General features: G+C 47.3%; 1 protein-coding gene across 9 annotated transcripts in view; it reads left to right on the top strand.

The window, feature by feature from the left end:
* FAM20B (FAM20B glycosaminoglycan xylosylkinase) overlaps positions 1–21523 on the top strand; it is a 34981-nt gene that overhangs the window by 6621 nt on the left and 6837 nt on the right. For 6 of the 9 annotated variants that reach the window (XM_078865669.1, XM_078865666.1, XM_078865668.1 and 3 more), the window contains exons 3-8: positions 284–465; positions 1160–1246; positions 1705–1814; positions 2474–2645; positions 3095–3286; positions 4379–4438. In XM_078865669.1, coding sequence (XP_078721795.1) covers positions 284–465; positions 1160–1246; positions 1705–1814; positions 2474–2645; positions 3095–3286; positions 4379–4438 — 803 coding nt within the window. Of the gene's footprint in view, positions 1–283; positions 466–1159; positions 1247–1704; positions 1815–2473; positions 2646–3094; positions 3287–4378; positions 4443–13955; positions 14614–21523 lie in introns of those variants that run through there. The other 3 variants (XM_078865674.1, XM_078865675.1, XM_078865673.1) reach the window with 3 other exon arrangements.

Below are 21523 nucleotides of genomic sequence, written 5' to 3'. Positions count from 1 at the left end.
TTAGGCCACCAACTCAAGGATTTGAGATTGTGGCCAACCCACTAGGCAGCGGTGAAACAGAGACACAACTGTTAGACGAGGACTCATCAGTACAGCCCATCATTGGTTGCTGCTGCCATGCTCCTTTTGACCCTCATATAAAGGAGAGAACCTTTACCTTCACACTTTGGGCACCCCATTGACACTTTCCTGAAGGCAACACAAATTCTAAGTGTGTTGCAACGATAAGGTTTTTGTGTCACAACTTACAGATTCGAGTTGGTGGTGTGTCCTTGTGTTGCAGGTGGCCTCACAATGGGTGCTTCCCAGGGAAGTCTATCCAGAGCTGGTTCCAGAGCTGGGAGCCGTACTTCGTGCCATGTCGACGCAGCGCATCGTGAAAGCCGACATCGGATATCGGGGAACGCAGCTGAAGGCCTTGTTTTTGCTTGAGGGAGGGCAGAAGGTGGTCTTCAAACCCAAGAGGTAAGCCTGCTTACATGCTGGAAGTTTTAGACTTTTATCAGTCGTGTCAAGAACTTTGTATCGGCCGCTCTGGTTATTTCAGCGGTTGTTTTAACCGTAAAAAACGCACCACAGTTGATGTTGAAGATCGTATGGCGCTACTTACAAGAGTAGGATCATTGTGTGCTGGTGTTATTGTCCAAATTTAACGAATTGCCCGCATATTACTCAATTTAGGATCATACATCACCACCTACTGTAAAAACTTGGCACGACCCTCCTGAAAAGGAGACTTGTTTAGGCTTTCCCGGGCAAACAGGCGGAGTGATGAAGCTGCTTTAGGTCATCTGAATTGTTACATTAAACACCTTCTTCCTCGCCACATTAAATGTCCCATGGACCAAAATATCAAGATGTTTTGTGGTGTCCGGCCCATCTACTCACCCACCTGCTCGCCCACTGACCCACTTGCACACATGTTCTTACTGTCTGGCCCCTCTACTCACCTATCTACTTATTCATCCACCCGCTCACGTTCACGGTTTTCTAGCACATCTACGAAGAACCCACTGCCGGCCACTCTGCAATTAGTCTCAAACTCTCTCCCAGTTCCTGTAAAGATTACAAAGCGTAAGCAAAGCGCCTTCCGTCGCGAGAGCAATTGCGCTATGAGAAGGACTTGAATAACGAATATAATGTTCTCTGTTTATTTTAGGTACAGCCGGGACTATATTGTGGAAGGAGAACCGTATGCAGGCTATGACCGGCACAACGCTGAAGTGGCAGCATTTCACCTGGACAGGCAAGCACGTTACACATGAAGACACATCAGCACAAATACATATAATTACGCCTACAGTTTACAGACCGCAATCAGCGGTGAAAGTTCCACATTCCTTTGGCGGGCACGAGTCTAAAAATAGGACAACCACTCTTTACTTCCCCATAAAGTGGTGTTTATTTTATTAACCCCAGAGTGATGATGGGCTGAGTCAACTCCCAAACCAGGATTTGAACTCGCAACTTTTCAAATGCAAGCCGCTCGCTCTACCACTGAGCCGACCTGGTCAGTTCTGAGTTTGACCAGATTTTCTCGTAACACATTTTAACATCTTGTAGAGTTTCTGTGCGTACACGACAGAGGTTAAATGTATACACACATTTCGTCAGCGGAGTGGATGGTAAAAGGACACGGGACCCGAGCCAGGGTGAACGCGCCTGGAGGCCGTTGGCTTTGCTAATTTTTTTGCACGCACGCAGGATCCTAGGGTTCCGCCGTGCGCCGCTCGTCGTGGGCCGCCACGTGAACCTGCACTCCGAGCTGAGGGCCGTGGCCACCGAGCAGCTGCTCGCCACCTTCCTGGTGCAAGGTGACCCGCGGACGAGCTGGGGGAGGGCCCGCATTTTCGTCGTGACGGGGGAATCGTTTGTGTCGATGATTTAACAGTAAAATAACCTGGGAACAAATAAAAACAAACCCGGTAGAGTTATATGGTATTGCTTGAGGGGCAGTGGTGGAAATGGGCCGGTAGAGGACGCATCTCCGGCATGGCATCTCTCCGGACACCGCACGTGGGCATGATCTGCCCGAGCCGACTTGGTGACAGGGAATTGAAAATTTAACGTTGATGAATCTTTTTTCTATTTCTCCTGTCGCTATGCAGTTGCTTTTGCGCTATTTCTGTTTGTTTCATTTTTGTACTTTATTTATTCCTTGTTTTCGTTTTTTTCATGTCAGTGACCCAGGTCACTCTCGCAAACATGTCTATCCAAGTCACTCTTGAATTCCTACCTGGTTAAACAAATAAACTTGACTTGGTCCCTATCCGTATACTACGGTGTTTCCACACGAGGGACACAGCAGTGAACGTGAACTGCAGGGCGAATGGGTTTTTATAGCGGGAAAAGTCCCACATTCACATTGCAATCGAACCTGACCTGACCTGACCTATTCTAGAAGGATGACATTTATTCTCAAGTGCGGCTATCACACCTAAAATTAACATTCTGTCTCGTGCTGCCATTCCAGGAAACAACACGTGCTTTTACGGGAAGTGCTATTACTGCCGCGAGTCGGAGCCGGCGTGTGCCGATGGTGAGCTGATGGAAGGCTCGGTGACATTGTGGCTGCCCGAGTCCTGGCCCCTGCAGAAGCACCGCCACCCATGGGGGCGCACCTACCGGGAGGGCAAACTGGCCAGGTGACGAAACAATACGCTTTACCCCTTCTTCTCTTGTATGGCATCAGATAAAAGCCAGCGACCGGCACTACAATTGTATGTTCAATGTTTTAAGACATTTAGCTTTTTCCACCAGAACACACGTGTTGTTATTGGGCAGTCATTGTTTGATGCATGACTGATGGTTTGCACCTCGCCGTATTTGCAGCTGGGTGAATGCTTGATCGCTCAATTTATGGAGGAAATATCACCACACGTCGTTCCTCTATATGGTGTTGTTGTTAGGATGCGGTTGAGAGCGGTCCCCACTGCCGTCGGGACAGCAGAGAGATACCCAGGCTGTTCCTTCATTGGGTCTTCATGCGGGTTCTTGTTTGGGACGCCACTCCCCGTGCCCGGCGTTGCTTTGAGTGTCGATGAGCCCCGCATGAGGGCTGCTGCCCTGGTGGTCGCTGCTGTCGAACGTTTAGGTGGGAGTACGACAACAACTACTGCGAGGCGGTGAAGAAGACGCCCCCGTACGACACGGGCCCGCGGCTCCTGGATGTGGTGGACACCGCCATCTTCGACTTCCTCATGGGGAACGCGGACAGGCACCACTATGAGAGCTTCCAGGATGATGGCGGTGCCAGCATGGTCATCTTACTGGACAATGCCAAGAGGTAGGCTCACTGCTCCGGCACACGCCACACGTTTATTTCTTGTGTCCGCTAAGCATGTCTAATTAATATCGCAAAAAAACATTAGTTATGAGTAACACATGTTTCTAAATATGGAGGAAAAAACCGGAGGAACCAGAGAAAAATCCACGCGACGCCGGGGAGAGAACATCCAAACTCCAAATATAGAGCAGACATCAGGGTCAGGATTTAATCCACGACCTCCTGTATACCAGGAGAGGTAGTTAACATCTCGCCAATGCGGCGCCCAAGGAACTAAATAAATAAGCAGACATTAAGCCTTATGGAAAGGAAGCATATTGCCTCCACGTATATTGTCATGTGATCTCCACAATGACACTGATGATAATCTGGATTTGAAGCTTTCGTGACTGCAGAAATCCATACTCTTTGGTTATTTCGGTAAAGTCATGTAGGTAGAAAAAAATAATAGATCACGACGTTTCGATGGCAACACAAGCGACCGTCATCAGGTGAGACAATCACAGCCGGGAAACTGCTGAAACAGTTTCACAGCAGCTATCACAGAAAGTTTCCCTGCTGTGATTGTCTCACCTGATGGCGGTCGCTTGTGTTGCGATCGAAACGTTGTGATGTATTATTTTTTTCTACCTACGTGACTTTACCGAAAGAACCAAAGAGTATGGACACTGATGATAATTTCGTGTTGTGTGTTATACAGTATCGCGTCGAACTAAGAACCATATCTAACAGTGGGTCCTTGCCAATAAACATACGGCAGTTCAACAGCATTGGTTTAAGCCAGCCTGACTACTGATGAGACACGGAATATCAAAACCTATCTGCTGCTGATGAGATGCACTCCGAGAAGGGGGCTGTGTGGAAACCGGCGTGGGAAGCAAGTGGTGTTGCCTGCTTATTCACTTTATTAATTCATATCAGCTCAGTGGATGGCAACTTGATTGTCCCAACATGTGTGTTCAGTACATTGCTGAAGGTATATTTGGCAATCGTTTTTTTTTTAGATAACATTTGAACTGAAAATAAAAACTGTCAATTAAAACTTTAAACTGTGAACTAAAATGTCCTGCTTTCTGGTTTTCACATTTACAGTTTTGGAAACCCTGATCTTGATGAAAGAAGTATTCTTGCCCCGCTTTATCAATGTTGCATGTAAGTATGTATCATAATCTTCTTTGGATCTTTCGGTAAAGCCACGAAGATAGAATAAATAATAAAATCAAAATCACTACGTTTCGATCGCAACACAAGCAATCGTCTTCAGGTCTTTTTGCTTGTGTTGCGATCGAAACGTCGTGATTTTTATTGATTTTTATTTTATTATTTTTTCTATCTACGTGGCTTTACCGAAAGACCCAAAGAATAGAATTATTTCATTTTATTATGTTTTATTTTTATTATTTTATTACTTCCCTTCTACGTGACTTTACCGAAAGAACCAAGAAGATGAATATGAATGCCTGCAGTCACAAAAGCTTTAAGTCAAGATTTATGTATCATAAACTTAACAAAAACTGATATTTGTTTATTTTGTGCAGATATAACATCATTACTATAAGTAGTCCCTCAGTTAACATTATTAATCCGTTCCACAAAAACTACTTTTAACCAAAATTACTGTTAATCGAATATAGGAATTACATTTCTGCCAAAACAGGAAGCATAATATGAACCTCATGGCGGTATCCCCGGGGTACCATAGTACCCCGGCTCTCACATAATGTCCGCGATGCAGTCATTTTTAGTCTGTTAATGGTCGGCGATGCGGCAATCGACTCATCTCAGCGATGCGTTTCGACATCGTGGAGTAGCACTGATTTCGGAATGATTGGTACCCCAGTCGCGGAGTTAAGTACACCCTTGGAAAAAATAGTATTGCTTGTGTTGCAATCGAAATGTCGTGATATTTTTATTATTTTTTTAATCTACGTGGCTTTACCGAAAGACAAGTTCAAGTTCATTTATTAGACATAGCCCTGTGAGCCATTCGGCTCTTGAATCGGGTGCAACCGCAACAAACAAAAAACAAAAACATGAACAAGAAAACATCTTAAAGTGAATATGTGACTAAGTGCAAACAGAAAATCCAAGAAAAGACAGCAAAATATTGCAGAAAAAACACCGTACACCAAGGCTGTGTACAAAAATCCCAGTGGGATGCAAGTCAAACAACAACAACAACCACAAGACAACTTAGATTAAGGCCATCGGTCTTACTCCGTACTACAACAAACAAACGTGGCCAAACCAGTAAACTTTTCGAAATCACCAAAATAAAGCAATGAAACAGTGATCACTCTCTCCACTGCTGCCCTGAGGCAAAGTTGTGCTCCGACCGCTGCTCCACTGGGGGACACCGTGCTCCGTCTACTGCTGCCCTGGGAGAGAGCGGCACACTCTCAACTGCTGCTGCCATGAGATGTCGTGGGCGCTGCACCAGAGCAAGGAGGCTCTACTGCAGTCGTTTAACAAGTGGCTCAAGGACGATGTGCGCTCCATCCTGGACAACTTCACGGAGATCGTCAAGATAGCCAAGGGTCGTGAATGAAGAGTCCCCTGTGTGGGCTTCAGTGGGGCCGTCTGGTCGGGCAACAGAGTCACGAGAGGCCAAGCAACAACTTTCCACCAGTGGGCTGAGCTCAAGGAGGGCTAGCTCGAGCACCATCCTGCGGCGAGGAAAGGAGGTGGTGCAAGCGGTACAGCCGAACCCACAGCAGCCAAGAATCTGCTATCCCTGTCTGGAGGGGGGGGGCTGTTCAACCCTAGCACACGGGCAAGAAGCCATGCATGTGGTGACGAGTACGGCAAGACTTTTTTTCTCGCACTCGGACTACAAGTATATGTATTTTTTTTCTGCTTTTTTTCCCCCGCTTGTGTGTTAAACTGGAATTTTCACAATAAACGACAAACAACATGTACTACCAAAACCCTGCAGCCATAGCTGGCTGCATGAGTCACTCCACAACAGTAGGAGCATTAATCGGAGTATGATAATTTTTCAATGCATCTTTAAGATCAGCACACTAAATAAAAACACAGGTCATACTTTGCAGCGATCATCCAGAGCGAAACATTTTATTTTAGGCCACTGAATAGCACTGGCAGCTAGGGGTGTACAACTCCACTAGAGCAGTTTTGAATGAAGATCTCATAGGTAGTGACTCAAGTTCCAATTTATTGGCAATAGCATTCCAGACCCTGGGGGCATCAATAGCAAAGGCCCTTCCTCCAGTATATGTACGGCAATAGGGAATATGAAGCTGGTAAATGAGTGTAGACCTTAGGTCAAATTTGTTCTTTGAAACAGAGAGGAGATCCAGCAGGTAATCTGCGGATTTTTTTGTAAGTACATCATGAATAAATAAGATCTAGTGCACAAGCCGTCGAACATTCAGAGATGTTAAGTTTGATCCAATGTAGAGATCACAGTGGTGAGTCCTATATGGGCAGTTCAATGCAAATCTTAAGGCCGAGTGATACATTGAGTCAAGCTTCTTCTGTACAGTACTTGGGGCTGATTTATACACGATGTCACAGTAATCAGGTAGAGGCAGTATGGTAGCTTCCAAACAGAACATAGGGGGCAAGCAGTGCTTGTGTCGATACAGAAAACCAATTTTAATTTTTGTCTTTTTCCCAATATAATCAATGTGATCTTCAAAATTCAGTTTTGAATCCAGGATGAACCCATGATACTTATAGATCTTGACTTGCTCTATTTGATCATTATTTAAGGAATGTAATTGGGGGAAAATAACTTCCCGCTTTAGTCCTGGTGAGAAGCATAGCACCTTGGTTTTGGCAGGTTTTAGGACTAGTTTAAGAGCATCTAGCTGATGTTGTAGTTTGTTGAAATCACTCTGGAGCTTAGCAATCATGTCATCTGGAGAGCGGCCAGCAGTAATCAGTACCGTGTCATCTGCAAAAAGATTTACCCTGGAATGATCCAGTTCAACACAAGCAAAAAGAGAGAACAAGAGGGGGCCGAGAATGGAACCCTGTGGAACCCCTTTTGTTATCTTAACACTGTTTGACCTCCAACCATCTGTGAATACAGTTTGGGTGCGAGAAAAGAGGTAATTTTTTAACCATTTTACTGTGTTTTCGGAAAAACCGAGGCAGCTTATTTTACTAAGCAGGATGTTGTGGTCTGCTGTATCAAAGCTTTGGACAAGTCAAGAAAAAGACAGGCGCAGTACTGCTTATTATCAAGACTACTGTAAATGTGATTCAGAGAGTCTAATGCAGCAGATGTGGTGCTGTATTTTTTTCGGAACCCAGATTGTTTTAGATGTAATAGATTGTTGGCGGACAGGAAATTGCTAATTTGGTAGTTCAATAATTTTTCAAAATTTTTCATTGACGGGGACAAAATTGAGATAGGTCGGTAGTTATTTGGATCATTTTTAGGGCCCCCTTTATGAAGTGGACGAACATAGGAATGTTTCCATTCTAGAGGGACTGATGCTTCTTTGATAGACAGGTTGAAAATATGGGCTATAGGTTTGTATATTAGGTGACCAACAGTTAGTAGAGCAAAGACGGGAATACTATCTGCTCCGGTAGAGGGAGGACCCTTTGAGGTAGGACAGTTGTTTCAGAACATTACTTTCGTGGATTGGCTGAAAACTAAATTCGTTTAATGTTTGGATAGGGGTGTAGGAATTTGCATGAGCAGGGGTGACTCTCAATACATTATCAAATAGGGTACCAGCTTCAGAAAAATGAAGGTTAAAATTGTCAACTAGTTTTTGGGGATCTGAAAAATATTCCCCATTTCGGTTAAGCTCAACGGGCAGATGATCTGTTTTGGATGCCTTTTCGATACATTTGATTGTTTTCCAGAAAATCCTGGCATTTCCATGTGATTCCAGGAGAGTGGAAGAAAAGTAGTCATTTTTGCATGCCGTATTTTTTTTACACATCTATTCTTTAAAATCCTGTATTTTAGCCAGTCATTGACCAAATTACTTTTCTGAGAACACGCCCAAGCCTTGTCCCTAGTTTTCATGAGCTTTGTAACCAACGGAGCATGTTTGTTAAGAATTTGGAGAAACGTGTACCTGAAAGTCTCCCAAGCCGTAGTCAGGTTTGGGATATCACAGACCTTGTCAATATCCGAGTGAAGCACATCATTAGTAAATGCCTGAGTGCTGAAGTGTCTCATGGAGTGCTTCTCAAACAATTTAGGGGGGGCTTTGGGTCTGGCTGATGATCCCACCCCAAAAATGAAGGAGTGATCATTAAGGTTATTACCCAGAACACCAGTCAGTGCGAAATTGTGAGGGGCATTTGTCAATAGGATGTCAAGCAGAGATGACTGTCCCGGATTTTTTAGGTTGGGTCTTGTGGGGACATTTATTAATTGAAACAGGTTAAATGCATCTGCAAAATGTGTGGCCACGGCCGGCGGGTTTAGCCAATTCCAATTTAGATCACCCACTAAAACTATTTCACCTTTAGGGAGGCCCGCAAGATGCTCTCTCAGTGCAGATGCAGCTTCAACATCTTTACCACTAGGCGGTCTATAGCAGCACACTACCACTATCTGTTGATTATTAGGGAGAGTTATTCTGAGAGCCAGACCTTCAAAGCAACATTTTTTTAGACAAGGAGTGAGCTGGAGAACATGCAATAGTATTACGAACATAGATGGCAATTCCACCTCCTTTAGATCCTCAGTCAAGCCGAAAAAGGTTGTAGTTAATCGTAATCTGCAAGTCATTGATGGCAGGAGTGAGAAACGTTTCTGTTAGGCAAAAAATGTCCGGGTCAAGATTTGCCACTTCTAGTTTTTGTTGACTTAATTTAATCACAAGCCCACTGATGTTGACATGTAGAACACCAACACCTTTTCTGCCAGAAAAATCTACAGAATTATACGAGTTCTTTACATTTGGGCCAGGATGAAGCTCAATACCACCCAGAAATAAGAAAAGTAGAATTAATAGTTTGGACAGGTATTTTCTGTGAAAGGATGAAGAGAGACGAACCTTGGACGAATAGCAGCAGCTCGCAGATGGTGTTATTTTTAAGAGCAGAATGAAGTTTGGAAGGAGTGCTGGTGAAGTAATGGGACAAAGATAGGGTTTAAAAGGATCCAATGATGGAGTGTAGAAGTGTCTATAAGCTGTTTCATTAGCAGGTGTAGTGGCAAATTGAGCAACAAATATGGACCCAAAGTAACAAGGGTAGCTGTTTGTAGAGTTGAGTGTGGCACTAGATATGGCCGGGAGGGACAGCAGTAGGATACACAGCGGGAGAATTGCCATCTTTAAAATATCCGGGGTACACACAGTTTAACACACAAGCGGGGGAAAAAAGCAGAAAAAAAATACATATACTTGTAGTCCGAGTGCGAGAAAAAAAGTCTTGCCGTACTCGTCACCACATGCATGGCTTCTTGCCCGTGTGCTAGGGTTGAACAGCCCCCCCCCCTCCAGACAGGGATAGCAGATTCTTGGCTGCTGTGGGTTCGGCTGTACCGCTTGCACCACCTCCTTTCCTCGCCGCAGGATGGTGCTCGAGCTAGCCCTCCTTGAGCTCAGCCCACTGGTGGAAAGTTGTTGCTTGGCCTCTCGTGACTCTGTTGCCCGACCAGACGGCCCCACTGAAGCCCACACAGGGGACTCTTCATTCACGACCCTTGGCTGTCTTGACGATCTCCGTGAAGTTGTCCAGGATGGAGCGCACATCGTCCTTGAGCCACTTGTTAAACGACTGCAGTAGAGCCTCCTTGCTCTGGTGCAGCGCCCACGACATCTCATGGCAGCAGCAGTTGAGAGTGTGCCGCTCTCTCCCAGGGCAGCAGTAGACGGAGCACGGTGTCCCCCAGTGGAGCAGCGGTCGGAGCACAACTTTGCCTCAGGGCAGCAGTGGAGAGAGTGCATCAGGCTCCCTCACGGCAGCAGTGGAGATAGCGCAGCTCTCCTTTAAGCCAGCAGTGGAGACTACGGTGCTCCCTCAGGGCAGCAGTGGACGGAGCACGGCTCTGCCCCAGGGCAGCAGCGGAGAGAGCGCGGCTCCCCTCAGGTCAGTAGTGGACAGAGCGCGACTCTGCCTCAGGGCAGTAGTGGAGAGAGCGCAGTTCTCCCCCAGGGCAGCAGTGGAGAGAGCGCGGCCCTGCCCCAGGGCAGCAGTGGAGAGAGCACGGCTCCTCTCAGGCCAGCAGTGGAGAGAGTGCGGCTCTGCCTCAGAGCAGCAGTGGAGAGAGCACAGCTCTCCCCCAGGGCAGCAGTGGACGGAGCACGGCACTCCCTCAAGGCAGCAGTGTACAGAGCACGGCTTTGCCTCAGGGCAGTAGTGGATAGAGCACGGCTTTGCCTCAGGGGCAGTAGTGGATAGAGCGCGGCTCTCCCCCAGGAGAGCAGCGGACGGAGCACGGCTCTCCCTCAGGGCGCCATGTGCACGATCCACCAGGCCTCACTCAGGCTGCGCCAGTCGCACGACCAACCAGGCCCCACTCAGGCCCTTCCTCACCTTTCGTGTCCCTCCTCTTGTCACCCGCTGGGATGACAACAAACGCGCCCCCGGGACCTTTCGTGTCCACCCCCCCGCCCCCTTAACCGGGCGAGGTGGTACGTGTTATGAAGAAACGTCGCCTATTATATGAAATGCAGGCCGTACAGATATGGCCGGTACTGTTGAATAAAGAAAACAATAGCCAACAGTTCACGGCGGGTGACGCAGTATCGCTGCTCGGCCGGAGACAATACTTTACTACCATAAGCCACAACGCGCTCCACGCCACCCACAACTTGGGAAAGCACGCCCCCAATCCCCGTGTTGCTCGCGTCCGTGTCGAGCACGAAAGGTAGAGAAAAATCGGGGTAACTCAACGGCGGGGCCCCCACCAGGGCGTCACGAAGAGAGTTAAAGGCGGCCTCCTCCTCCGGCCCCCAATGAAATTTCACCCCCTTGGCCGTTAAGGCATGTAATGGCTTAGCGATGGAAGCGAACTCCGCGACAAACCGGCGGTAATATGAAGCAAAACCGATGAAGCTTCTAACCTCCCCCACCGAGGTGGGAGTCGGCGAGGAGCTGACACAACGCGTTTTGGCGGGATCGGTTGAGATACCTGACCGGCCGACGATGTGACCCAAATATCTTACAGATTCGCGTAGCAAATGGCACTTTTGTGGTTTGAATTTCAAATTAGCTGCGCGCATTTTGAGAAAGACGGCCCGAAGCCTATCAAGATGTTCCTCGAACGTCTTACTGAATACGATAACGTCGTCTAGGTAAATCAAACACACCTCCCATTGCAAGCCAGCGAGAACCAATTCCATCAGGCGCTGGAACGTTGCGGGAGCGGAGTGGAGCCCCATAGGTAACCGATTGAATTGGAAGAGGCCGTGCGGCGTTCGGAAAGCCGTTTTGGGCTTCGATTCATCGTCCAAGGGAAGTTGCCAAAACCCTGAGAGAAAATCCAAGGTGGAGAAGAATCGTGATCCTGCTAGGGCATCCAGAGATTCGTCCATTCGAGGAAGCGGGTAAGCATCGGCCACCGAGATCTTATTTAACCGCCGGAAATCAACGCAGAACCTTAGGGACCCATCGTGCTGTTTGACCAATACTATGGGTGCACCCCAAGGGCTGGTCGAGGGAGAAATAATGTCAGAAGCCAACATGTCATCTACAGCCGATTTGACATGATCCTTTTCGGCGGGACTTAACCGAAAAGGATTTTGGCGGATAGGAGCGTTGTCACCGGTGTCAATATGGTGGCGCAGCAAATTGGTACATCCGATATCGTATTTGTGCTTACTAAAGACGTCGGAAAAATCTCGCAAAAGGGTGCGCAATTTAGCACGTTGTGAGTCGGACAGGTCAGGTGACTCAGCACACAGCGCCTCCAGCCAACCCTCGTCAATGTCTGAGGGCAGTCGCGACTGAGAATCGGTGGCCACCTGGCCAATGATCGGCGTTTCCGCAGGTACCGGAATCGCATGTGCGAACACGGTTCCCTGTGAAACCACCACCGTCCGTGTCCCGACATTGAGGACCGCGATAAACGGGTCCTCATCCCCTTTAACAATAGTCTGGGCCGTCACCAAATCTGGCCCATTCACCCCGGCCCTAGACGGCCCCAGCATAATGCCCCGGTCTGAGACCCCTTTAGCGAACGGTCGACACAACCGCAGGGGCACAAGCATCTGTGCCCCCGGGGGTACGCGCACCGTTCGAGCAACGAGCGCCTGTACCGTTGCACAGGCAGTACGCAAGGCAGGGGTGGAAGGCAGGAACGTTATACGTCGGCCCGATGGAAGCTCGATGCATCCCTGGTCAATCAAAATTTTGATAGGCAATTTGGCCAAAAAGTCTGTCCCCAACAGGCACGGAATTGCCAGCGAGGAGGAGACCAACACCGGGCCAGATAGTTTAATGTCCCCGATAGAAATTTGCGCTCGAATTTGGCCGATGATACCTAACGAGCCCCCGTTTGCAGCGTAACACGGTATGTCGACGGGGAGCAACGAGCGACTCTGAACGGGCAGGATATTATAAATCAAATCGGAAATGATAGTCGCTGAAGCTCCCGTGTCGATCAGTACCCGCACCTCCACGCCATCAATGTGCCCCGTGACAACGGACGACCCCGCCGACGCAGCCACAACCCGGTGAGCCAACTCGGACCATTGGCCCGGTTGGAGCGCCCTCCCCATCAAGCCGCGACCCGACGCACCAGCACCCGAACCCCGAGAATCGTATGTCGGACCATGTGAGAGGGAAGTGGGTGTGCGTGCAGGCCGAACATGTGGGGTGCCACGACTTGCCGGAGGATGTTGTGGAGGCTTTTGAAGAGGGCCGTCCTCAGCCGCAGTTCTTGCTCCGCGTTGTCGAGGAGCCCGGCATCCCGAAGCCACGTGGCCCCGGAGGCCACAGTTGTAGCACACGACGAGCACTCCAGAAGACTTGGGCTGCTCTCGGTGGCTCGATACGTCCCGAGCCAGTCGCCCGCCAGACCGCCATCCCGCAGAACGGCCCGCAGCGAAGCCCCCCTCAGATTCGGAGGTGGTCGCCGCCACGGTGTGTCCCGCAGCTGCCTTGTTAGCCTTCCTCCGCTGGGAAATCAGATTGGCATGAATGTGCCTTGCAGCCCGTAATGACGACATGTCCGCATCATCCTGTGCCAGGATGACGAAGTTCAAGTCGTCGGCCAGCAGCAAAATTTTCTCGGCCACCATCACATCGATCCCCTCCTCGTCCATGCGCGGGAAGGCCGCCTTCGCCAACGACAGCAGGGCCATGCGGTACGCAAGTGGTGACTCCTTGTCGCCCTTCTGCCGCTCGTAGAAAAGCTGGCGACAATCGGAAGGCGGCCCATAAACCGTGGCCAGCACCTGCAGCGCCGACTGAAGCGTGGAGCGTGCCGACTTGGGTGCAGCGGTGAGGGTGCCAAGGGCGTCGCCATCCAGCATCGCCGGAAGAGCACACAGCGCCTCGTTGTCCGTCCACTCAGCCATTTCTTGGTGGGCGAGGAAACGGCGCTGGAACCCACCCCAATCGCCGCCGCTCGATACGAACACCTGCAGGGCCGGCAGGCGTTGCTGAAATGTCGGCTCCGTCTCCGATAATCTCCCAGCACTCGTACCGTGTCCATGGACAGTATGGTGAGCAATGGCGGACCCTAATGGAGGTTGTGCTGTCGGTGACGCGCTGGTTCCAGCTTGGTCGGTGCTGTCGTCCGCTGGTGATGACCTGGCGACCGCTGATAGGCAGCCACTGCGACCCGCCCCCGCCGATGACGTGGCGCTCGCTGGTTGGGCCCCGCCGCCCGCGTGACGAGCTGGGGCCCCTCCCTTGGCTCCTACTGTACCCGTGGCGGGAATTTCAAGCCTCCGGCCCATCGCAAAGGCGGGAGTTTCTGGCGGGCGCTGTCCGTCTTCCCGCCGCGCCGCTCCCCCCGGCCCCAGGTGAGTTATCTGCTCCAGCATGGCGGCCGCTGCATATAGGAGCTCCGCCAGTCGGGAGTGGGCTAACGCCAACTCATCAGCCGACGTCCCGACCCTCTCCGACTGTCCCGCAGGTGTTGGAGCCGGCAGCGGTTGTGCAGGTACCTCGGCGGCGATGTCTTGCACCGCCTCTCCCTCGTCGTCGTCCCCTCCGTGGTCTTGGGCACGAGTCGTCCGTCTCGTATCCATGCTTTGGACCACTCCTGACGCCAGATGTAGTGAGTTGCAGGGAGACAGACGACGGAGTTGAGGCACACTCTTTTTATTAACTCAGGGACAGACACAATAGTTGAAGGGGTAACGGCCCCTTCACCCGTAGTAGCTGGGAAACCAACCTAGTACTAAGTCCCCTGTCCTGTTCCCCAGTCCTCTAATAGGCTACGGGAGGCTGTCTGATCTGGCCCTGGTAAGCACAGATCCCGGCACCAGCTAAGCCGGCCTTGCCCTTACAAGGGCAGAGGTCCGGAAGCTCTTGGGCCGCGCCGCTGGCTTACCCAGCTCGGCCCTGACAAGGGCAGCAAGACAGGGGAGTCCCAGGGCCTAGTCTGCCGGTCTTCAGACTTCACTGGTCAGCTTCTTGTAAAACTGGCCCCGAGCTCTCTGGCTCCCCGCCTTTTATAGAGATCCCCTCGGAGGGGCGGGGTTATGGGGGATCACAGAGCCCCCATGGCCCCCCAGTGGTTAGCGGATGCGGACGTTGGTGTAGACACCCGTGTGTGTGGGTGCAGACACCCCTGTGTTTCCCGTCCGCCTTTTCTCCCGTAATAACCCCTACATATGTCTCATTAAGGCCACTCACGCGCTGTTTTTAACGAGCCGTGCCTGTGCTATCACTGATAATGCAGTATCACCAAATCTGTTGTACAGCTGTAATCTTGCTGCTTGCTGCTGGCCGCCTGGCGTGATTGGCCTTTGGACCCTCTGCGCAACAACAGCGATCTAAAAAAAATCACGTCTCCCTCTCACACACACGGCCCACTCTCACACACGGCCCACTCTCACACTCACACATGGCCCACTCTCACACTCACACATGGCCCACTCTCACACTCACACACGGCCCACTCTCACACTCACACACGGCCCTCTCTCACACACGGCCCACTCTCACACACGGCCCACTCTCACACACGGCCCACACTCACACACGGCCACTCTCACACACGGCCCACTCTCACACTCACTCACACACGGCCCACTCTCACACACGGCCCACTCTCACACACGGTCCACTCTCACACACACTCACACACGGCTCATTCTCACTCACATTCTCACACAGTTTACACTCATGCAGAGCAACTCACACGCTGCCACACACGCTGCCGCCATCTTGCCGAAGACCCAAAGAATATGAATTCCTGCAATCACAAAAGCTTTAAGTCAATATTTAACCGCCTCTACAGGGACGGTTTTCACTCAACAATTAGATCTTTTAACAAACTTCGAGACAAGAAGGCTCATCTGATCGAGTTGCTCACTTTTCTGAAGAGATGCTGCGACACTAAGGTAACACCGATCGCCTTTACACTGACATCTGCTGCTGTCACTTCTCCTAATGCTAAACGGATCTTATTCAGGGCTGGCCTAGCCCTGATCTCAGGGAGAATAAGATTGCTCTGATTTGAACTAGACAATTTAAACAAGACTCTCTTGCAGTCACACCTAACATTTCATAATCAACGTTTTTGGGTTTAGATCGCGTTATTTATAAATGTGTCGTAACCCTCCGCCACCCGACACGGCCAATCAGTAAAAATGTGTCACGTTGGCAAAAGACAAATAGTTCACTGCTTTAGCCCACCGGTGTGTTGAAGCCACAACTATTTGTCTTTTGTCAACGTGACACATTTTTACTGATTGGCCATGTCGGGTGGTGGAGGGTTACGACACATTTATAAATAACGCGATCTAAACCCAAAAACGTTGATTCTGAATAACATTGGTTGCGAAAGCCTACGTGTTAAACTGACTAACCTCTATGGGGAGGATACTTTTCTTAAAACCAGAAAATTGGAGAAGCTCCGCATTAAGCGGATGAAATTGATATCTTCATTGGCGTTCCTCAAAAGGTGCAGAGATTCGAAGGTAATACCAAACGCAGTTAAAATAACACATCACATAAAGTCTTCTAAGGCTAACAAAATACTACACAAAGCTAGCGAATTATTATTAATAGAGAGAATACAACACAACAGGAGTGAATTATCCAACATTTCTGAATCGCTAAAGCATTTACATTTAAATATAAGCAATAGTGTGTCCATGCATGATTGGAATATAATCGATACTATAACACAACAATCAGCTGATAATGTGTTTAATCTAACAAATGCTAACCAAATTAACAAATTTTCTAGACTTTACAATAAACAAATCCCTATTAAAAACGAACAATTTAAAAACAAAACCGTAATAAACTTGACTAACACTGATTTAACCACTGACATGATTTCTGTCCTTTCTAAAGGCCTTAACTTTGCCGTTACCCCACGCACAATTCCAGTGGATGAGATAATTGCTGAGGTAGAATCAGCAGTAAGACTCCTTCCACATAATGAGGCAGAGATGACTAGACACGAGGTTGCCAAAATTATTGAGAATAGTAAAGTACCAAAAGTAAATATTAGCTCGAACGAGGCAAAAGCCTTAAGAGAGCTTCGTCTAAACAAAGATATTCAAATCCTAGCAGCTGACAAGGGCCGCACTACAGTAGTGATGTCACGAGCCGATTATGATAATAAAATTAAAGATTTATTAGAGGAAAGTACCTACATTAAAATTAAACGAGATCCAACTAATACTTGTAAGACTACTGCAATCATTGCAAATTGCAAATTCATTAATCCCAAAAAATGAGCAATTCCTAATTAAGCCAAGGGCTTCAAAACCACCTAGACTGTATGGGCTACCAAAGATCCATAAAGTCGGCATCCCTTTACGACCCATAGTCAGTACAATTGGCTCTGCCACATATAAATTAGCAAAATATGTAACTAAACAAATACAGCCTTACATCGGTAGGACATCATCATTCATAAGAAATTCAGAACATCTTGTGAATATGATCAAAGATATTAAACTTAACCCTAATGATATTTTGGTGAGTTTTGATGTGATTTCGCTATTCACTAAGGTTCCAGTGAGCGAGTCGCTTAAATTACTTGATACACTGGTAAAGAATACAGGTTTACCAAAAGATATTCCGAAACTCGCAGACCATTGTTTAAATAACACTTCTTATGGAGAGGCGAATTCTTTAAACAAAGGGAGGGAGCAGCAATGGGCTCTCCTTTATCTCCTGCTATAGCAAATTTGTACATGGAAAACTTTGAAACCAGAGCAATTGCCTCGAGCACATTAAAACCATCCTTTTGGTTTATATATGTGGATGACACTTTGGTTGTCTGGCCACATGGTAAAGATACACTTAACGATTTTCTAAATCATCTCAATGCACAAAACCCGGCCATTCAGTTCACCATGGAAATGGAGGTGAATAACACACTCCCGTTCCTGGATATTTTACTTGGGCATGGCCTAAATGGTAAAATAACACACAGCGTTTACAGAAAGCAAACGCACACTGATGCCTATCTGAATGCAGATTCGCATCATCACCCAGCTCAGAAATCCTCTCTTATCAAGACGCTCATACATCGGGCTAAAACAATGTCAGATGGTGAAAGTCTAGTGAGAGAGATTAAACATGTTAAAGAAGCACTAAGACAGAATGGCTACAATAATGCTCAAATTAACAGAGCACTAAAAGCCAAATCACGATCGCAAAGCAACACTGCTGAAAGCGATCAGATTATTAAAACAATAAAAATACCATTTATCTCAGGGGTAACTGACAAATTAGCCCGTGTTTTGCAAAAGCAAAACATTACAGTAAGATTTGGTACAGTACACAAAATTCAACAACTAGTAACATGCACTAAAGACAAATTACCTAAATTATCAACAGAAGGTGTATATCGGATTAATTGTGTATGTGGCAGATGCTATATTGAACAGACAGGGCGTAACGTTAGTGTAAGACTAAAAGAACACCAGAGAAATATTAAACTATCACAAACACAACTGTCGGCAGTGGCAGAACATGCATGCCAACAGGGACACTCAATTGATTTTGACAACGTGGAAGTGTTGTGTAAAACTAGTTACTACTGGCAAAGACTAATTAGAGAATCGATTGAAATTGAGAGAAACAGAAATAACTTTAATCGCTCAGACAGCTACAGGCTTAGTGCGGCCTGGAAGCGTATTATTAAATAAGATACATTACAATTCCTTATAAGGGAAACAAACACTAACTGATTACTAATGTAGCATAATCACAATAAAACACATTCCAAATGATTACTAATCTACAACTCGCATCGTAACAACAGCCTGATTACTAATCTAGTATATAATTACAATCACTCCCCCCTTGAATCTTTGCACCTGATGAGTTAATGAGTTAATGATGACGTCACCCTGCTGCTGCTCTATATAAGAATGGGAGACACAGCAGAGCCTCACCATTCTGGCGAATTGCCCGATGATGCTGGATGCAATTACCAGCGAAACGTCGTACTCAAATTGTAAATGTTGTGGCTTCAACACACCGGTGGGCTAAAGCAGTGAACTATTTGTCTTTTGTCAACGTGACACATTTTTACTGATTGGCCGTGTCGGGTGGTGGAGGGTTACGACACATTTATAAATAACACGATCTAAACCTAAAAACGTTGATTATGAATAACATTGGTCGCGAAAGCCTACGTGTTAAACTGACACCAAACATTGAATGAAAAAATGTCTACATCTGATTGGGAACATGTAGATAACATGACTGTCTCGTCAGCCACCTCAATGTCAGCTAAATGCAAAGATAACCTGATTTCCAAGTTCAACCTCCTGTCCAAGAAGAAGCCAGATCCACACATTAAAAAGTTAGACGGTGACAATATTGTTATCAAGCGTAACAGCCCAATTTTCGACAGCCTAAAATCGGTTCCAGCTAAAGAATTTAATTTCGCAGTCACCCCTAAACACATCCCTGTTGATGATATCATTGCCCAGGTCAACGTAGCCCTTAAGGGTTTGGGACACATTCCTGCAGACGTCGCAAGAAAGGAAATCGCTGCAATCCTCAAAAACGCTAAGACATCTATTAGCAACATCAGTAAGGGTGAGCACTTTGAGCTTTCTTAACTAAAAAAGAGAGATCACATAGTCATCCTCTCAGCCGACAAGGGCAATGCCACTGTCATCATGGACAAAACCACATACAACAACAAAATTCAGGACCTACTTAATGATGGTAGCTTTCCCAAAATCAGTTAAGATCCCACCAACCGCCTGGTTATGAAAACCAACAATATCACAAAGTCGACATCGTTTATCGAACCAACCAAGCAGCTTTCCTTAAAACCCTCTACTGCTAAACCACCCAGATTTTATGGCTTACCAAAAATCCATAAAGAAGGTACACCACTTTGGCCTATCATCTCCACCATTGACTCGCCCACCTACGAACTGGCCCGATTTCTGTCTGAGATCTTACAACCATTAACTGGTAAGACCACCTCAGCTGTACTTAACGCAGCTCACTTGGTATCGTTAATTAAGGACATCTCACTATCTCCAGGTGATTTTCCTGTCAGTTTCGATGTAGTATATTTGTTCCTGTTCCTGACACCATTGCAATCATTGAAGATTTGGTCCAACAAGGACTGAATGCTGATGTACTGGCCCTGGTTAGACACTGTCTCACCAACACTTCACCTGGAATGGAACATTCTACAAACAAGTTGAAGGTACCCCAATGGGTTCTCCCTTATCTCCAGTTGTAGCCAATGTTTTCATGGAAAAAATTGAGACAGATGCCATCCAGGCATCCACCCTACGTCCTTTTGGAAGAGGTACGCAGATGACATGTTCGTCATCTGGCCACATGGCCTACCAGCTTTGGACCAATTCTTCAACCACATCAATTCCGTATACCCAGCCATAAAATTTACCACAGAGGTGGAAAAAGATGGCAAGTTACCATTCTTGGATGTTGTAATCGAAAAGAGACCAGATGGCTCTATGGGACACTATCTACAGGAAAGCCACCCATACGGATGCCTCCCTAAAACCTGACTCCCACCACCATCCATTCCAGAATAATTCCCTCATCAAAACTCTACACCATAGAGCTCGATGTATTTCTGACCATTACCACCTAGCCAGTGAATTGGAACACGTACACTAAACCCTCAAGATGAATGGATATTCAGACTCCACAATCCGTAAAGCTATCACCCCAACCGTTGGGAAATAACCATCTGAGGAACCAATCAAAACCATCACCTTGCCATACATAGCAGGGGTCACCAAAAATATTTCCAAAATAATGAGCAAACACAAGATCCAGGTTCGATTCAACACAGTCCATAAAATTTGTGATCTGATTCCATCTGTGAAGAATGTGATCCCTGACATGCAATACCCCGGCGTCTACAAACTAAGCTGTGTCTGCGGCAGTAGTTACATTGAGGAAACTAAGCGACATGTCTCGGTCCGTGTTCGTGAACATAAGGCAGATCTGAAACACGGTAGGCCCAATACCTCAGCCGTGGCTGCTCATTGTTTTAATGCGGTGGGCACACACAATATATTTTTCCAAAACAAAGATATTCTGCAAACCCACTGGCTATCAGCATAGATTCGTTCATGAAGCCATCCAGATATATAAACAGACACAATTTCAACCGAGAAGATGGGTACAAACTGAGCAATCATTGGAAGGACGTTATTAGCCAGGTTAAGTCATAACTGGCTGTGATGTTTAGTAGTTATTTTCGATCTCTGGTGTTACATTAACAGGTTAAATGTATAGTAATAGGTTTTTACCCTTTCAACTGGTACAAAAGCTGACACCTTTATACAAGGCATCATGTTTGCAATAACCACAACACAAGCAGTCAAAATGCAAACAAAAAGAAACAACTCTGATGATAATGATATGCACTGTCCTTGAAGTTGATTGGTCCACACCCGAGACAGCTTTTCTTAGAGCCTAGTCTCCATTGGTGTTGGACCAGATGACGCCAAAAGACGTACAACTCTAAGACAGCACACTATCAGAGTATTGAGAGCTCGGGGCAAGCATTTACACTATGAGACCTCCTTTACCAGTGGCAAAATATAGTAATAGGTTTTTACCCTTTCAACTGGTACAAAAACTGACACCTTTATACAAGGCATCATGTTTGCAATAACCACAACACAAGCAGTCAAAATG

The sequence above is a fragment of the Lampetra fluviatilis genome, chromosome 20, assembly GCF_964198595.1.
Source record: "Lampetra fluviatilis chromosome 20, kcLamFluv1.1, whole genome shotgun sequence".
Classification (NCBI taxonomy): Eukaryota; Metazoa; Chordata; class Hyperoartia; order Petromyzontiformes; family Petromyzontidae; genus Lampetra; species Lampetra fluviatilis.
Note: the sequence above shows the minus strand (reverse complement) of the source record. Positions and strands in the feature narration are given on the sequence as shown.